At 42.7% G+C, this 18,102-nt stretch overlaps 2 protein-coding genes across 3 annotated transcripts; one reads left to right on the forward strand and one right to left on the reverse strand.

Annotated features, from left to right (window-relative positions):
• The first annotated feature begins 979 nt into the window (after window positions 1–979).
• Window positions 980–5,222, forward strand: inha (inhibin subunit alpha). The gene is made up of 2 exons (XM_061777587.1): window positions 980–2,247; window positions 2,746–5,222. Exons 1-2 carry the CDS (start codon window positions 1,962–1,964, stop codon window positions 3,471–3,473), a joined length of 1,014 nt encoding a protein of 337 aa, XP_061633571.1. The 5' UTR covers window positions 980–1,961; the 3' UTR covers window positions 3,474–5,222.
• Window positions 5,223–5,920: 698 nt separating this feature from the next.
• On the reverse strand, window positions 5,921–14,911 carry LOC133479959 (gap junction gamma-1 protein-like). 2 transcript variants are annotated; one of them, XM_061777548.1, is made up of 5 exons: window positions 14,714–14,911; window positions 10,850–11,119; window positions 10,554–10,776; window positions 8,076–8,750; window positions 5,921–6,952 (listed from the first exon to the last, which is right to left on the reverse strand). In XM_061777548.1, exons 2-5 carry the CDS (start codon window positions 11,087–11,089, stop codon window positions 6,939–6,941), a joined length of 1,152 nt encoding a protein of 383 aa, XP_061633532.1. In that variant the 5' UTR covers window positions 11,090–11,119; window positions 14,714–14,911; the 3' UTR covers window positions 5,921–6,938. The 2 variants fall into 2 exon arrangements, with proteins under 2 accessions (XP_061633532.1, XP_061633526.1); XM_061777542.1 differs by having other exon boundaries at window positions 14,558–14,911.
• Window positions 14,912–18,102: the final 3,191 nt, after the last annotated feature.

The raw sequence follows: 18,102 nt of genomic DNA on the forward strand, positions 1-18,102 counted from the left end.
AACATGCATTTATACAATAATCAGGGGCCTCATGTACAAAGAGTTGCGTGGATTTCATACTGAAACATGGCGTATCCACAAAACGTAAGCACAAAAATATCCAGATGTATGGATCTGTGTGTACACATGAATCCAAGAAAATTTTCTTTATACATCCGAATCAACATAGAATTGAGTGCGCATGTTGCACCACCACCCCCCCCCCCCCGTCCACGCCCATATTTAAATATGCAAATCATATTTAAATTTACCCTGCAGCTGAGATCCCAATCTCTGTACGATCAGAAAAAAAGGAAATGAGCAAGGCAGTGAAGAAAAATAATTGTTCTGAATGTGAAATTGAGACGCTGCTCAATGAAGTGGAGGCGCGCAAGGAAATCCTTTGGAACGCTGTCCTCCGGCGTTAACAACAAGCGAAAGAGGAGTGAATGGGACAGCGTGTGTGTGTGGCTATCATTGCTGTGGGGTCAGAAAAGCGCACACGCGCTGAACAAAAAAAATAATTGGTCAGATATTAAGGTGGATGTGAAGCGGAGGACAGCTGCCCACCGCCAAAGTACTGCGCCCCGTCCGAGGAGAGAGTCGCTGCAATCATAGGTGACACTGATCTCTCAGGGGTGGTGGAAGCACACGTGGGTGACTCTGATTACCCCCAAGATAAATATCATGTATTTTTATAACTCACAGTCACAACAAATATGTTCATACAGTAACCTACACTTAGCCCTATTAAAGGTTCATGCGTAAATGTTGTATGTATAGTATTTAGTAATCTTTTGAAAAACGTTTCACTCCTGTTTAACTACTCAATTTATTTGTTTAATACACAGGAGAGGACACGCAGTCGCAGCCACGCGCTACATGTTCGGGGGATTAGTCCACAATCCCCGTTGTCTCTGGTGTCCCAGACATGGAGGAATCCTCCACCGTCTCTGGCATCACTGCCCCCCCCCCCCCCCCCCCCCCCCCCTCTTTCCCTCACAGGGTGATACAGGACCGACGCTCTCCTCCAGTGATGACCAGACCAGAAGAAGTCCACCAGCAGCTTCTGCAGCTGTTTCATGAGGCCTGGTGGGGGCCACAGAAGAGAGGCGATGTAAGCAATACTGAACTTTTTCCATAATTAGGATGTTAATCAATGTAGTTTACATTTCTGTATGTTCCGATATAGTAACACCAGGTCAGTTCCATTGAAAACATGCCAAGTTTAGAAGGTGCTCTTTTTAGTAAGTAAATGCTAACTCCTTCTTCTTCCCCATGCTAAATGAGTCTCCATTTACTTGACACATCAACATTACAAAATCAATCATTGAGTCAACTACACTGTCTAATTTTATGTATTTTCCAGCAGTCTGGATGCCCTGCCCCTTCCCACATTTCAGACAGTCATGGTATTTTAGGTCATGGAAACTCACAAGTGTATGTGGACATATGGTTATGTGTGTTGGTTATCCAAATTACACCACACACTATAAGAGCAGGAAGATCACACATGGCATTTTCTTCCCCACTTCATGTGTATTGTCTTTTATGCTTTAAAAGATGTTAAAAATTGGTATGTTTGTACCCCACTTGAACGAGCATCTGGCTTGCTGAGTCAGCTGAGTCGTCACAATATTTGAGCAGAAAGGCGTCAAGGCAAAACAGGAGGCAGTTCCAGTGGGAAAATGTGTGTTATGGGAGACAACACCTACTGGCGTGATGACTTCAAAAATAAATTCTGCTGCATTGTGATACACACATGTATAGGTGCTTGCATGTATGTTAACACTGTCATTTCTCATGGTCAAAGCACATGCCAGAAAATCACACTTGTAAAAGAAGTGCAGACACACTTTCCTGATATTGTGTGAAATCCAAACAGATCACACAACATTCCGAGCGTCAAGGTCATACTTTCTTGTGAGGAGCTGCTTGTTACATACGCACTTGAACTGACAGTGGTGAATTGTGTTGTAGCAATGCTGTCCTGTGTTGTGCTTCTCTTGGGCCCTTGGTGGATCAATTTCTTGATACATACCTACCGGGCAGAGGAGCTTTCAAGAGAGGAGGTTTTGTTGTGGTTCCAACACCGCATTCTAGATGGTTTGGAGCTGCAGGGACCACCACATGTCCCACAGGGGCCCAATGAAGAGAGAATGACACCAATCCCTCGATGGGTCCCTGGAACCAGTCAGAGAGTGTGGGCAGATCACCAAAGCCAACTGAGCCAGGAAACACCTGAGATCATTCTCTTCCCCAGATCTGGTGAGAAATGTGGACTTTACATTGATTAATCCCTTCACAACCAATACACAAAGCTTGCATTTGCAATGCCTTTTACATTTCCTTTTGGGGCAGTAACAGCAATCATTATTATTTTTTTAAATATGATTTCCTACCATATCATTACAGTAATATGTTACTTTTTTAAAAAGAAATACACAGCTCAAAGTTTTGAGGATATACAGTGAATCCAATATTTTTCATTTCTATTATTGCGTTTTTTTTTTATGCTGTTGTATTTTTTTCAATTCATGGAAATAAAATATCAAACATTACTATTGTGAATCTGTGTCGGGTGCAAAGGGACAACTTTGAGTTCTACGATAACCAAAGCGTTTATAAATTCCCTTAAATCGTTCCTTTAAAACATGGTCTAGAGCTGGGATCTATGGTAAAGGCATCTATTAGCGGGTAGTTAAAGGGTTAAATGTGTTGGATATTGAATATAAACTAAATAAGTGCCTTGTTTTAATCTTGAAGACTCATCCTGCGGCAGATCTGACTCGCCTGAACAGAACAGCTTCACATATTACTTCCAGCCATCTGCAGACTACCAGCTGCTGATGTCGGCCCATTTCTGGTTCTATGCTGGCAGAGGAGTCACAGCCAACTCCTCAGCCACGCTCTTTATCCTCACATTAGACGGGCAGCTTCTCCAGGGGGCAGATGCTCTGTCCAAGAGCAGCCCAGATGGATGGACAACCTACATCCTGGACCAGGACCTGTCGGCCCCGGTGCTTGGAGGGCCTTCCCTGCTTCGAGTGCACTGTTTTAACTGTCAGTGTCACAATGAGGAGCCAGATAAGATTGCTTTTCTTCACCTGCACGCTCAACCAGGGACGGCACGCTCACCGAGGAGCGTACCAGACCCCATCCCATGGTCCGCCTCGGCCTTTAATCTCCTCCAACGACCCTCACAGGAGAAGATACAGCACAATGACTGCGGCCGAGCTGAAATCCAGATCAGCTTCCAGGAGCTGGGCTGGAATTATTGGATCATCCACCCTAAGGTGCTGACCTTCTACTACTGCCATGGCAATTGCTCAGCCTCAAAGCAAACAAGTACCATTCTTGGGATCACGCAGTGTTGCGCCCCTGTCCCTGGAACCATGAGGTCACTGCACATCACCACCACATCTGATGGCGGCTACTCCTTTAAGCATGAGACGTTGCCCAATATCATTCCAGAAGAATGTACCTGTATCTAAAAGTGCAAGTTGAAAGGGGCAAGTCACCTCCATATCACACAAAACATGTACTATAGCTAGCGTGCTGGATTTGCAACCATTTCACTTTTACTCTCGACTCTCTATAGCAGGGGTGTCAAGCTAATTTTTTTTCACAGGCTTCATTGTAGGTATGTTTCTTTTTCTCACAGGGAAACTGTGAAACTCTATAAATGTATAATTGCCTCTTCGTATTACTACATAGACATAAACATTGATTATTGATTGATTGATTGAAGTCAGATTGTTCAACTATTGCTTAATTTATTTTAAAAGAGTGGTTTACTTATGCAATGCAATTCCACTTGACATAAAAACACATCAAACAACACGGAAACTGATTTATCCTGTAGCCAGTGAATGCAGCACCTCTGTGGACTTGGGTAACGAACCCCAGGGTTAGCAGCAGTTTTACCGTGCTCACTGTACACACAGTTATGAATGCCGCGATTATTTTATGTTACATTAATTTTATTATTATGTTGTCAATGTATAGCTCCTAAATGGTCGAGCTTTTCTTTGTTAAAAGTTGACTGTATTTTTCATTATTCATTTACTCGAGAAGTTGGCTAACCTACACTTTCTTTTTACTTCCGACTTAGTGTTTCTTGCTAAAATAACTTTAACTTTTAATAATGTTAAGTTATTGCTAGCATTTTTTGTTACCAATCACCCTTTTGAAATAAACTGAATAATAGCTGGACCAGTTTTTACTGGCTTCTGATTTCAAAAGTAGTTATCCATAATTTTTTTTGTGTATACAGTATGTAATAATATCAATCATATATCATATATTCATATGGGTTCACAGTCATAATGGCCCAGTGAGTGAAACCATAACTACAATGTGGTCCGTGACAAAAATTTGTTTGACACCCCTGCAATAGAGCCAGTGACAACCAGAGTGGGCTAACACTTAACTCTAACTCCAGTTTTTTCATTTTGCAGGACAGTGATTTTGAAGTTTTATGGCTGCTGACCAATTGATGCCACTAAGGTTTTAGTGCTATAGTGGTTTAATTTGAAATATCCATCAAATCTATCACTATTGCATGAAAGATGATAAAGAATATTCTCTTAAACTAATATGCACCTGCACAGGCATCCATGCTAAAACAGTGAGTGCAAGTCAAAATTTGACGGAGACCAGTATTTATCAGAAAGCGATGCCTTTTCTCGATTCATTTCCTCAATTAACTAAAAGATGACAAAAATTGAGTTAGCCCACTTTAGTTCTTAGTGCCCCAATTTGTTGAGCAATGATTCTACATATTTTAAGATGAAGTAGAGAAACACGATTTGCTTTAGCGGGCAGCACGGTGAACGACTGGTTAATACATCTGCCTCACAGTTCTGAGGACCCGGGTTCAATCCCCGGCCCCGCCTGTGTGGAGTTTGCATGTTCTCCCCGTGCCTGCGTGGGTTTTCTCCGGGCACTCCGGTTTACTCCCACATCCCAAAAACATGTGTGGTAGGTTGATTGAAGACTCTAAATTGCTCGTAGGTGTGAATGAGAGTGTGAATGGTTGTTTGTTTAGATGTGCCCTGCGATTGCCTGGCGACCGGTTCAGGGTGCATTACACAGTATGCTGTGACTCAGCAAGATTGTATGACTTGCTCAACCCAACTTCCACGTTGGGTAACGTGTTCATTTTTGGAGATGAAGAAAAAAAAAAATTTAAATCTAAAATATGCCTTGGCGCTTGTTGTGGCACTCAAACGGCAAAGGAGACAGAGGGGGGGGGTTCCATTTAACTTAATTCTTGACACTACTACTCTCGTGATTATTGAATGCCGATAACCATAAGTAATTACTGTTACGATAATAGTGAATAAAATACATACTCATGGCTTGCTTTCAATTTTTTTAGAGAAACTTTGCTTCAAAGACAATCCATGCATTAATCGACTACATTGTTGATTCATCTAAATTGTAATAGTGTTTATGTATTCTTACGTCACGAAATAAAGTTTGATTAAACAGATACACTATAGTACATTTTGGGCATAATCTACGCACATACATTTTTGTAGGCCTAAAAAAAAAAAAAGAACTTAAAAATACATTTTTAATTGGATGCAAATGTGAAACGATTATTATTATTTTAAATCTGTGGCCTTTTTAAGTTCCTATTTAATGCAACAGTTTGGTTTAAAGTGCACTGTTAAAACTGATCGAGCCATAACTTTGTGGGAACCGTTTGGGTAAGGTTCCTTTCTACAACTATACTGTGCTTACATTAGCACAATATGAAAGAACTTGATTTAACCCTGACCTCAACCGGATTTAACCTGACGACAATAAACCTACCTTTTTTTTTGGTCACTGCAAATGTTAAGTTTTTATTGTCAACATTAGATGGCAGTGTAACTCATCTTGTGGAGCGCTTTGTTTCCTTGTTGTAAATCCACAATAAAAACAGTACAACTTTCGGTTCAAATAGATTTACTCTCAAGGAAGAAAAAATATATCTCTACAACTAGAAAAGAAAGCTATTATTGTTTGCAGCGTTATTGTTTGGAATGTAGCGTACAACTGAAAGACAAACACTTGGCATGAGAATTGATTGATTGAATCGACCATCATTTCAAGCCGGACACCAAAAAGCAATTGCGAAGCTAAGAACGTGTTGACCTGCACAGGACTCCAAAAACCAAAGTGGCTTTTAGCTGCTGACTGCAGGGTGAGGTTGCGTGGATAAGCATCCTGTTGGAGCATGAACACAGGCCACGCATGTCAGGGATGGAAAATCATGTCTCACCCAGGAGGAATGTATTTGTGCATGATAGAATTGGCGCTGCTGATCGCCACCCAGTTCCTTGATGTTTAGCCGATAAGCCACCGCCGCCGCCGCCCCCCCCCCACCCAAAAAAAAACAAAAACAGGAAAAAAAAGTTTTTTTGGTTTTTTTTTGTGGAAATTCTTAGGAATGTTGAGAGCATAATGAATTCAAGCATTCCCCAGTTAAACATTTTGGCCCAATGAACGAAATACTTAAGCCTTAGAAAAACAACAACACTGAGCACTGGTCCAGAAACATCATCTACCCAAGTTAGCCTCAACAAACCTTACAAAAAAAGCACTCCCTTTTGTGAGGAGGAGGGGGGGAAAAAATAAAAAGAACTGGGCCAGTCGAGGTGGCAGAAATGGACAAAGATTTAAGGCCAAATAAGCGACCGAATGAGCGATCTCGGGTCTGCCTTGGGCGTTTGGTTGAACATCAACTGACGATGTAACGGCCATTAAAAGTGAATCACCATTCCTTTTCAAAACACATGTAATTCTGGAAGGAACATATTCTTTCACACACATGCGCACGCACGCACGTACACACACAAACACACATCATCTCTCAGTGGTCCAACTGCTTTTCCAGAGGCACCCCCACCCAATGTGATAAAGGCTGGTAGGAACGACAAGACAGAAGCTTGGGCAAGGAAGCAGGTTCAGGCACGTATTCCTGGAAAAGGAGAAAAAGACATTCACTTGACACAACCTGTATTTGCAATCTTCACATTGCATTCTTGAAAGGTCCCCACACTGAATAGCAAAATCTAAAACAAGATTCCGTTTAAAGCAGTATTTTAAAGCCCCTATAAAGTAAAAATGAACATCTGCAAAAATGTGTGATTAAAAAAATTGCAAGGTATATACAGTAAAGCCTGAGGCTTCAAACGTGTGACAAATTAAGTCATTCATATGACTGCTTCTGGTGGCTGGAATATACTGTAACCCACCGGATCCTCACAGGGCTTTCCACACTGTGGCGAGAGGCACTAGCCACAAGCTCGCTCGCAAACTAACAGGCTTGCTTTCAGCCGGTGGGCTCGTCCACAGTGTCACCGCCTCACTTGGGAATTGAAATAACTGAGTTTGTTCTCCCTGTGCTTGTGTGGCATTTTCCCCAGGTACTCTAGCTTCTTCCCATATTCCATTCATGTTAGTCTTCAATAAACCTGAGAAGACTAAACTGAATGAGTTTGAATGGTTGGTTGTTAATACAGTATGTGTGCCCTGTGGTTAACTAGCGAGCAATCCAGGGTGTATACCACCTCTCGCCCGAAGACAGCTGGGATAGCTCCAGCTCATCCGTGACCAAACAGTAATGAGGATAAGCGGTAGAGAAAATGGATGGATGGACTGCATGCTAGATCCCAAAGGAATTTCACATCTGGATGAAATAGAGAATGGATGGATGGACTGCATGCTAGATCCCAAAGGAATTCACATCTGGATGAAACAGAATGGATGGATGGACTGCATGCTAGATCCCAAAGGAATTCACATCTGGATGAAACAGAATGGATGGATGGACTGCATGCTAGAGCCCAAAAGGAATTTCACATCTGGATGAAACTGGTGCTAAAACGGATCACATGAATTGGATATTTGACAATTATTTTCTTCACCCATTACTGTATGAACAATAGATCTTTTGAGAGTTCACAATGTTCTTCAGTTAGTACCAAAATGTAATGATGACAATCATAAAAAAAGAAACCGTTGACACAAAGTTATACACAAATAAAACGGAGATTCAAGACAACATCCTTGGTCAATGTAATTAAACGGTTCCAAAATACCTTTTTGACTGGCATCTCCCTGCTTCTCTTGGGCAAAATTGAGGCGGTTCTGCTCGGCTGGCGTTTGTGCCACAGCGTGAACCTCTGGGCTGCTGCTGCGTGAGGGACTTCCTTCCTCTGTGTGGTAGGCCAGGCCCAGGTGCTGCTGTGCCAGCTTCAAGTGCCTACGTAATCGCTCCAGGTCACGGGAAGAGTTGCCCGCGTCACCAAAACTGTCCATGCCGGAGTCACCTGTTGGTGACATTCTCAGCTCCCCCTTGGCTCCCTTTTTTACAGCAGCGTGATAACCTGGTGGTGCAGTGGCTATGGCATGCAAGGAAGAGGGCGTATGTGATCTGAGGGTGGCCCGCCTGCGGAATGTGTCACGGATACTGCCGACGCCCAAGTGCATGATTTCGAAGACAGTGAGGATCAGGCAGAGGAAAGACACCACGTACATGATCAGCAAGAAGATGGTCTTTTCAGTAGGCCGAGACACAAAGCAGTCCACTTTGTGCGGGCACGGCGAGCGAGTGCACTCGTAAAAAGGGATAACCTCAAAGCCATACAAGATGTACTGGCCACAAAGGAAGCCGACTTCAAAGGCTGAGCGCCACAGAAGCTGGCATATGTAGACTCTCATCAGGCCGTCTCGCAGGATCCTCCGCCGTCCATCATGTTTCTTCTCCTGCGGGCCTAGAAAAGTCACAAATGTTCATTAGACCTTAAAGAACCCGATTTATTAAACGTTTGCCCGTGGAAAAACAGGCACAAACTTGATTGCTCATGCAAACGGATGTGAAAGCTTATCTACTAACTGGGCGCACCCTGAATTGCGTCTACCAAACGGGTACAATTGCGGTCTTACATATTTCACAGATTCTGGGACCAGTAGATATTAATTTAGTACACGCAATGCAATACATCAAACCTGAGTCAAACTGAAATGGCTGATTTTGGATCTTTAAATACTGCATCTGAAAGGCAGGTGCAAACCGGCAACATTGAGGCGCAGGCAAAATGAGGGCCAATGTTGAGAATGGATAAATTTTTGAAATGGCAGATTCCAAAAAATAAAACACCACCACAACATATGGTCTATTCAGCAATGTAATGTTGGACCTTCTGAATTATATAAAGGGCTGACTTGGAGCCAGTCTCGAGGAGGAGTCATGCTATATAACCTATGACACAACTCTGCATCAACTGCATTTCCGTGCGTCTGTCATTTCAGCGCACTGCGGCACTTAGTACTGGGAACCCCCAGAACGGTTTTTCAGCTGTGCTGTCCTGGGTTTTTAATGCAATGTTGCACAGGATGTGCAGATACACCCAATTCCTCTGCACTTGTGGCTTTTATGTGGTTGCTGGCTTCCCCAACATTATCAGTGATCTTTTTTTCCCCCTGTAATGCAGTAATGTTTGTTTGACGCTTCCAATCCCATCACATCAAAATGAATTTTGAGCTTGAGGTGCTCACCCAAATTTTCTGTTGAAAACATCAGCGCTACCTAAACTTAAACGGCTGTCTCCAGCACATATATACCTCAATACATCCTGTGACATGGTCAAACTTTCAGCTTTCAAGCACATTCAAGTTACATTTTAAAGCATCTTTTACAAGTTTTTGTTGTTGTTGTACTTTTTAATCTTCGCCTTGTCTTTTTAGCATTTATCATCCCGCGGTGGAATGAGGTTCATCTTCGTTCATAGGGACATAAAGACAGGCCTGTGCCCGGGGCTCACATATTGTGTCAGGCAGAAGAGCAAGCAGTGGTGGGGGGAAGTAACGATGGACTACTTCATTACCGTACTAAACTCGATTTTTCTGGTATCTTCTGTTTTCAAATGAACGTCGGAAAAAAAACTCATGTAATTTCTACTCCTTTACCTTATCAAAACAGGCTTGTTACAGATTTCAACCTCCACAGATATGAACAATATGTAAAAAAAAAAAAGTCAGTCCGTACTTTCCTACACTTTCTTAAAGCAGCTGAATTATTAATTCTATTATTACACAACTATCTGTAGTGTCTACTTAAGAAGCGTGCGTGTACGTTTGCCACCTCCCGACAGTAAGCGACTGTCACGGTGCTCCTTGCACTTTATCCAGAGCTTAACGATTTCAAACCTTGAAAAGCCAACATTGAAATTCAAGCATGAAAGAATTCCAAGCCTTAAAGAATTCCATTCCTCTTGAGAATCCTCAAAAGAGGTGAGCCTTTAGATTTGCATAAGTCATGTATAATTAGCACATCAGTTGTGGTCAACTGCATAGAGGCTGCTAATATACAGTATCGCCCTCCACATCTAAATACGCTACACAATTCAGGACTACTAGCTAATTTCTTCTATGTTCTACTTCGTAAACATTTTAATTTTATTTATTAGTAGAGAGAGAGAAGCTGAATTTCAAGTCTTCTGTATGTCCTACATAAATAGAACATTGTCAATTAAAAATCTTTAAATCCTTACAACCGACTGACAAAGGAAGCCTACTTTTCTCCCCCTTGTCTGGCTTCTCCTGTTCGATTTCCTCAGCGACCATTGGGTCTTCCTCGCCGTTGTCCTCAGCCTCCTCATAGTCCCGAACTGCACCACGGCTGATGATGGGCACCCTCTTCTTTTTGCGTAGCGGCTGGTAGTCCGAGTCTTCCATGCGGGCGATCTTGTGCATGGCGAATCCCAAGTACATAATGGTTGGAGTGGTGATCATAATTACCTGAGACAGACATTGCTTCGCCTGAGCCACACACTTAATGGTAGATGGTTATTAAATTTGATGCAATGCATACCTGAAATATCCAGAATCGGACGTGTGAGAGCGGCGCAAAGGCGTCGTAGCACACGTTCTCACAACCCGGCTGCTGTGTGTTGCAGACAAACTTGCTCTGCTCATCGTAGTAGATCGTCTCTCCGCCAACTGCTGTCAGGACGATGCGGAAGATGATGAACACCGTCAGCCAGATCTTCCCCACAAAGGTGGAGTGGTTAGAAATCTCGTCCAGCAGACGTGTGAGGAAACTCCAACTCATGGTGTCGAGGGGACCGTGGAGCTAAATAGGCTTTTTGATTTGGGTGTGGGGGGGGGGGGGGGGGGGGGTGATAGAAAAGGGCAACTCAATGAAAGTTCTGCACACACATTAAGTTACTCTTCTTTTAAATTACTTCTAAAAACACCCTCTTACAGACAGGCTTTTACGTGATGTCTTGCTCTAAAAAAAAAAATAAATCCACCATTTTTTAATTAAATTATGTAGTTTTTTTTTTTTTTTTTTTAATCGATTTATTTATTTTACAATCCCACTTCAGCCCTCCTGGTATCAGTTCCTCTTCTTTGATTGTTGCATTGCCTGTTGTTCCCCCCCAATCGGTTTCATATGATAGTTGGTTGTTGTGTGCTCTGTTAATCAGTATCCCACCAAAAACACTCCATTATTTGTACTTTCACTATTCTTTTTGCAGTGTAGACTGTTCAAGAGCAAATAAAACTTCTGTATGTCAATGGCAATGTAATGGAGGCCCTTGGATTCTGCAGTAGGACAAGGAGCTAAAAAACATCAGCAAGACAATTTCTGAAAGGCTTAAAAAAAATACAAATAAAAATAAGGTTTTGGAGTGGCCTAGTCAAACTCCGAACTTGAATACGATCGAAATGCAGTGGCATGACCTTAAAAAGTTCATTCATGCTTGAAAACCCTCCATCGTTGCCGAATTAAAACAATTCTGCAAGGAAGAGTGGGCCAAAATATCTCCACAGTGTTGTGAAAGACTCATCGCAAATTACTGTACATAAAATGCTTGATTTCAGTTGTTGCTTCTGAGGGTGGCCCAAGCAGTTATTAGGTTTAGGGGGCCATTGCTTTTTCACACAGGGCCTGGTAGCTTTGAATATATGTATTTATTCATTTTTTCCTTATTAAATGAAATCAACATTTTAAATCTTGACTTTGGTCAATATAAATAAATATATATAGAATATCTTTGACATTTACATTTGTTTGTTGATCTTAAACAAAGTGGAGAAACAATAACAATTTGAAAAAAGGGGGGGGGGGCGCAAAATATTTTTCACAGCAGTTTGCCAGAGGTTCCCAAACTTTTTTGCACTAAGTACAACCTTAAAAAAAAAATTTGACTCTCCAAGTGACATGATGAACAATGATGGCCAACATTATAATACAGGAGGCATAAGTATTGAACCTTGATGCAACGCATTTGAAAAATCATTAGAAATCTCTATTCATTTAACACATTCAGTTTACAAAAAAAACAAAAAGCGACAAAGAGATCCTTTTCAGTTTGCTCGTGGCAGTTATTATTTTACACAGTAATTATTGCATGATAATATCTTTAGATAGCTTTTTACAAAGGGGAGACAAGGGGCCGCGCTCCAACAACTGCTTGATAAAATGCGTAATTTCAAGTACGCCATTGTCGGTGTGTCGTCAAGTGAGGCGGTGTGGGAATGTCTGCGGTGGACACAATATAAAACATGAAATACTGAAAATTGCAGCAAGCTGTTAGAGGATCTCATAGGCTTAATCTGCATTTTGTCATCTCTAGTAGTGGCTTGGATGAAATTGACTTTTTTTAAACGAAATAAGTTACATTCTCTGGCAGACGTTCGTTCCACAAAATATGGTTTGGTCGAACATTTTTGTGTTTAAATACACTGTTGGATTCTCGTTTTCCGTGTCAGTTTTACATTACACTACAACTGGGAGTGACGAACAGCGTGAAGCAAGGCCGCTTTGCCTCTTATTTGGAAAACTTTGTGAAAACAGGCGCCAAGGAAAACATGAAAAAGGGTGTTTTAATAAGTATAATGTGTTTAAAGCATGTGACAGGGTGAAACAAAAAAGTTTCATAGCGTCTCTCTGATTTTCCCCTGTGGTTTGTTCTGGTGCATATCCCCCGTGATAAACGGGGGTTCACTGCAGTTGAGGGGAACACTTTTTCCCCCAAAAGGATGTGACGAGAAGAAGCAACAGGAACAAGTAGCAGCAAATACCCTACAATTACAAATGTTGCCTTTTAAAAGAGCACAGCAGCGATAAAGACAAGTAGAGGGAGAGGTTTTAGAGCTTCAGTGAGAGGGGGTTGTGTGTTCTGGCCAGATGTGCACAGACTGTCGCTTAAAATGCCACTTGTACCACTTCAACTAGTCTGATGGGAATCGCAGCTGTTGTGGAAACAAATTAAAGGCCTGCTGAGTCCACAGCCTCCGTTTGACCGTTAATGCTCACAAAAATACTCTAATGCCCTCGTGTGTGGTCGAGGAAGACACAGCCGGCGACGCACTTCAGTCGCTTTATTACCATGAGCAGTAACGGAACGCATGCATGCATTCAAGAGCTGCTACCGGCTACGACTCATGCCCAGACACACACGCAGACTGATTTGAGCCAATATTTCAGCTTAAAGGTCCCTTTACCCTCATGACCATCTGAATCTTTGCGGACTTCACAACTGCCGATCACCAGCCCCACAGAGTTACAGGTATTACAATACTTTGGGATTTCAGAGCAAACTTCTCTACATTGTCAGTGCAACTGAAAACAAATTACACTATAGGAAGAAAAGTCCTAAGACGTGGCAGTGAAAATAGAATACAGTACAACATCAGCGGCTCGTGTGCAATAAGAGCAACGTCAGCTTTCATGGGAGACTTTTTGAGTGCGTCTGCGGGATTTATTTTTTTCTCCATGTTGAATGCCATCCATTCTCATACCTCCATTAGTGCTATGGACCTTGAACCTAAAAATGGCTTCCACAAATTTGAAAGCAAAGAATCATCTGAAATGTCACTTAGAAAATTCAAGAGGGAACCGTGACATCTTGTCAAAACCTTGGCTGGTTAGTTATGATAAGTTAATTGAAGTGTATCTTCTAACTTGGTACTTTTGTAGTGTAATAAACCAGTCAACTTATTTCAAGATGCAAAAGCATTGCCACGACCGTTTTGGATGGCAGAGATTTGCTTCATTCCTTGTTAACACAGTTAAATATACGTAGTTGTTGCTCCTAGACAAGACACAAAAGGCCAAACGCATCGGTTGGACAAAGATTAATACGCGCAAACAAAGAAATTCACATTTTAACATCCACTGTTGCATACGGGGCAGGATTTGGGGATGGGAGGGGGTTGTCTGGTCTGGAAAGTCTGTGTAAAGAATCCGGACAAAGCGGAGGCGTTTTAACATTCCTGGCTAACCCAAAGCAGAAAGCTGGACTTTAGGGTTCAGCTGGAGCTGACACGGAGGCCACGCACGCACGCCTGCGCCGCAAGAGTCGGCCAAGCAATGCGCCCTTGAAGCCACCGGGTGGGGGGGGGGAAAGACGTCAAAAAATGAGCAGAAATGTGGAAGAGCACACCATGGCAATAGCTGTGTTCACTGCGCTCTCCCGGGTGTTGGTGGTCAACTAAATATGGCTAGGGCGCCTTCCATTCGGCATTGGGGAAAAGTACATTTGTGTCAAAGCGCGAAGTAGCCACTTACCGAGCTCCAGCTGCCAAACGTCGCTGGATCGGCCAGATTCCAATCGACAGCGCTTTTAAAACTTAACTTGCATGGTCGACAGAAGCTCCAACTGCCCACTCAAAGGAAAGCAGCCTCTCCACCAAACTTTCAGTGCCTCCAAACACAAACACCCACCTTGTGCGCTTAATTGCGCCACCAGGTTATCCTAATTAGCGTGCGTGGCTGCTGTCAGTCCGGGTCTTCAGTCTGAGTCCATTCAGCCCCCCGTGACCCCGCGTGTCGGGGTCTTCAAAACAAAAGAAGTGCTGGCTTCTGTGGGCTCCCGGTTCTTCTTCCTCCTCTTCCTGCTCGTCGTCTTCGTTCGTCCTACTGCGTAAGTGGGCCCCCCACCCCACACCACCCCCCCTGAAACCTGAGAACCGTATCACCGAACTTTTTTTTTTTTTGCCTCAACAAAAAAGTTTTTTTTTTTTTTTTTTTTTTAAATGATGATGATGATGATGTGCAAGCGTCACACATAATTCCTTACACTGCCCACGTGGCCTTTTGGATGAATTTAATAGGAGCATCCCCCCCCCCCCCCCAAAAGAGGAAAAAAATCATGAAGGAGGAGGCAAAAACGTTAATTTCTACTGGAATACAGAACAGTGCTGCCTTGAGATACGAGTTAAATTCGTTCCGGGAGCATGCTTTTATCTTACACTCGTATATCAAAACATATTTCACCCATGAAAATGAACGTCCACAGCGTCAAATTGTTTTTGTATTTTTGTGTTAGGTGAATTGTGAGCGGCACGGTGAACGACTGGTTAGCGCATGTGACTCACAGTTCTGAGGACCCCGGTTCAAATCCGGCCTCGCCTGTGTGGAGTTTGCATGTTCTCCCCGTGCCTTGCGTGGGTTTTCTCCGGGCACTCCGGTTTCCTCCCACATCCCAAAAACATGCATGGTAGGTTAATTGAAGACTCTAAATTGCCCATTGGTTGTGAATGTGCCCAGCGATTGGCTGGTTCAGGGTGTACCCCGCCTCTCGCCTAGAGTTAGCTGGGAAAGAATAGTTACGAATTGTCTCAGCCAAAGTGTTGCTTGTCGTCAAGCGAGTGGAGCCTCCTACCGCCAGACAGCACTTGTTTCTCAAGTTTGGGTACGCAACACAAAGCAAAAACTGAGCCAATCGACGGTTCGTATCTTGAAAAACCCGTAAGTCGGGTCACTCGTATCTTGAGGCACTACTGTATGTACACAATATTGAAATATCCGTAACTCACAGTGCAGGGGCGGAGCTACATGGCAGCCAGGGGTGGCCGCCAATTGTACTCCCCCTTCTGTTTTTCAAGGGGGGAAAAGTTCAATCGAGCAATCGGGCATTAACCAAACCTAGGCCACCCCACACAAAAAGTTCTGGCTGAGCCACTGTCTGAGTGGGGATTGTTAACGGTGTGCCTATTGACTGGTCGTTGTGATGTCGGCAAAGATGAAAGCGCATGGGGAAATTTCAGCTTGAAAGTTGGCTAGTAAGGCAAGGTTCACACAAAGATAATTGGGCTGTTTTTGTCCCGATTTTGCCCCTTCCATACCAAAGACGACGAATGTCTTATAAGATTTGCCTAAAAGATTATTCTGTGGTCTGAGCTGCGTTAAGAGTGAATTTGTCCCGATAATAGCGTCAAAAATTGGTTGGTTGGGAAAAGCCGACTACTCCCGAGTCATGACTCCATGAACTGTGACATTGAACGGAATATCAAAGAAGCGCCTTGACTGACAAACAATACAGCTGTAAAGAAAAACAAAAATGTCCTACCCGATGTATACAAAAAAAAAAAAAGAAGACAAGTGGCTTCCCTAGATGGCAAGAAGTACTTTATTATTATTTTTTTAAATAAGGACATCACCATCCTATAACACTCCCGCCTCTGGTCCCTTTGGAAACACTCTGCTACATCGGTGCAACATATGTTTGTTCGTCTTCGCTTTTGTTAGATCACACAAGATTTCTGTCTTGGAGGACTTGATTGAATCTTTATGTGTGTGGTGTTCTGTGTTGCGATTATTGGCGCACACCACACACAGTATGACAAACTGTTAAATGCCTGATATTTTATCTTCACTTGTGGGGGTTTGTCACAGATAAAAAAATCTTTTTAAGCTTGGAAAAATCCTTATGTGTACCTTAGTCAGTCTGTGTGTGGAGTGACTGGGTGTGAGTTGTAGTCAATAGCAGACCGCATACAATGTAAAGATGCACTGTATAAGTATGAAATGTGCTACTGTTAGGATGACTGTTTGAATTTAATTAAAGTAGAATTAGTGGTATTGTTTAAAACAGATAATGTAACAACTTGTGGAGGGGGCCAGTGCTCAGGGGGCACTTCCCGCAAAGGGCAGGCTTTCTCAAAAATGAAATACACATAACTCTGCTGGGGTGCTAGTTGTAATTATGCTCCTGATAACATATGCTGCTGCCACCCAGTGCAAAAAATAGATGTGAAAACATATGTGACATCAGAGGCAGGGCAAAAAGTAGGGGGCTCCTGACCCCAAAGCCCCTCTGGTTTTGCTGCCTCCGGTTTAAAAAGGGAAATAAATAAAAATTATCCTTTGAAATCAATCATCTTGGCACCTCTGCAAGTAAACGTTGCACTTTCAAGCTACCCATGCAACTTCAAATGCTTAAAATGTACACCAAATATCATAACCCAATAATTAAATCAGCTGTGGTACGCTGGTTTTGGCCCAAAGAGCACTGTTTCTTAAACAAGCAATGCAAACAACAATCGATCTCAAATCCCCAAAGTTTGGACCACGTGGTTTCAGCAGGTGATCCATGACTTCAACAATCATGTCCATAACATGTGGTGCACTGGTGGCAAGAAGGAAAAGTTAAAGTGGAGTTGGTTAGCTCAGTGTTCACAGGAATCCGACAGGATACAGAACTTCACTGGAGTGATTAACTAGCCTGCAAGATGAAAAAACAAGTTAAAATACACACAGGGGTGCCCACTTGTGGCCTGTCGCCCATATCTAGCGGCCCCTAGCAAAGACTAAAGTTAACAATCAGTGTGTTGTTTGCCTGAATTGTTCTACAGTTTTACTGTCTACACTGGGTGGCAAAGCAGGAGGAAAAAAAAAAAAGTTTGCCTTTCTCACTTCCTTGTTTTCCACCAATCACACATCATTTGGAGTGATTGCGATGGCTTGTATGTTAGTTTAGTACAGATCGCTCTTGTTTTTGGTCCTGAATGACGAGATGAGATTCTGCTGTAGCTTAATACAGGGGTGGATCGATTCTAATGGGATACAAAAGAGCCACTGGCCATCCAAAAATTCAGAAAATACTTGACTTTATTTGTTTAATCACGAGTATCTGTATGCAGCCCATTGAAGAAGCTTGAACACCCTTGGACTACAAACAACATAGGTGGGATATATTTTCTCTCTCTTTCTGACATTCTAAGATAAAGGGGGAGTTTGCAGTGTTAGCGAGTGCTAGCAAGACTTTTTCTTCTTTTTAATTTTCAGCAATTTAGATGCGTCTTGGTGTATTAAAGCCACCCGCAGGTGAC

Source organism: Phyllopteryx taeniolatus, chromosome 1 (assembly GCF_024500385.1).
Source record: "Phyllopteryx taeniolatus isolate TA_2022b chromosome 1, UOR_Ptae_1.2, whole genome shotgun sequence".
In the NCBI taxonomy this organism is placed as follows: Eukaryota; Metazoa; Chordata; class Actinopteri; order Syngnathiformes; family Syngnathidae; genus Phyllopteryx; species Phyllopteryx taeniolatus.

Bases quoted from the DNA above. Each gene is read 5' to 3' on its own strand.
- LOC133479959 (XM_061777548.1), bottom strand. From the start codon at position 11,089: ATGAGTTGGAGTTTCCTCACACGTCTGCTGGACGAGATTTCTAACCAC. The intron at 10,777-10,849 runs GTATGCATTGCA...TGTCTGTCTCAG, and splicing joins TCCGATTCTGGATATTTCAG to GTAATTATGATCACCACTCC. The intron at 8,751-10,553 runs GTAGGCTTCCTT...TGACTTTTCTAG, and splicing joins GCCAGACAAGGGGGAGAAAA to GCCCGCAGGAGAAGAAACAT.
- inha (XM_061777587.1), top strand. From the start codon at position 1,962: ATGCTGTCCTGTGTTGTGCTTCTCTTGGGCCCTTGGTGGATCAATTTC. The intron at 2,248-2,745 runs GTGAGAAATGTG...TTAATCTTGAAG, and splicing joins CATTCTCTTCCCCAGATCTG to ACTCATCCTGCGGCAGATCT.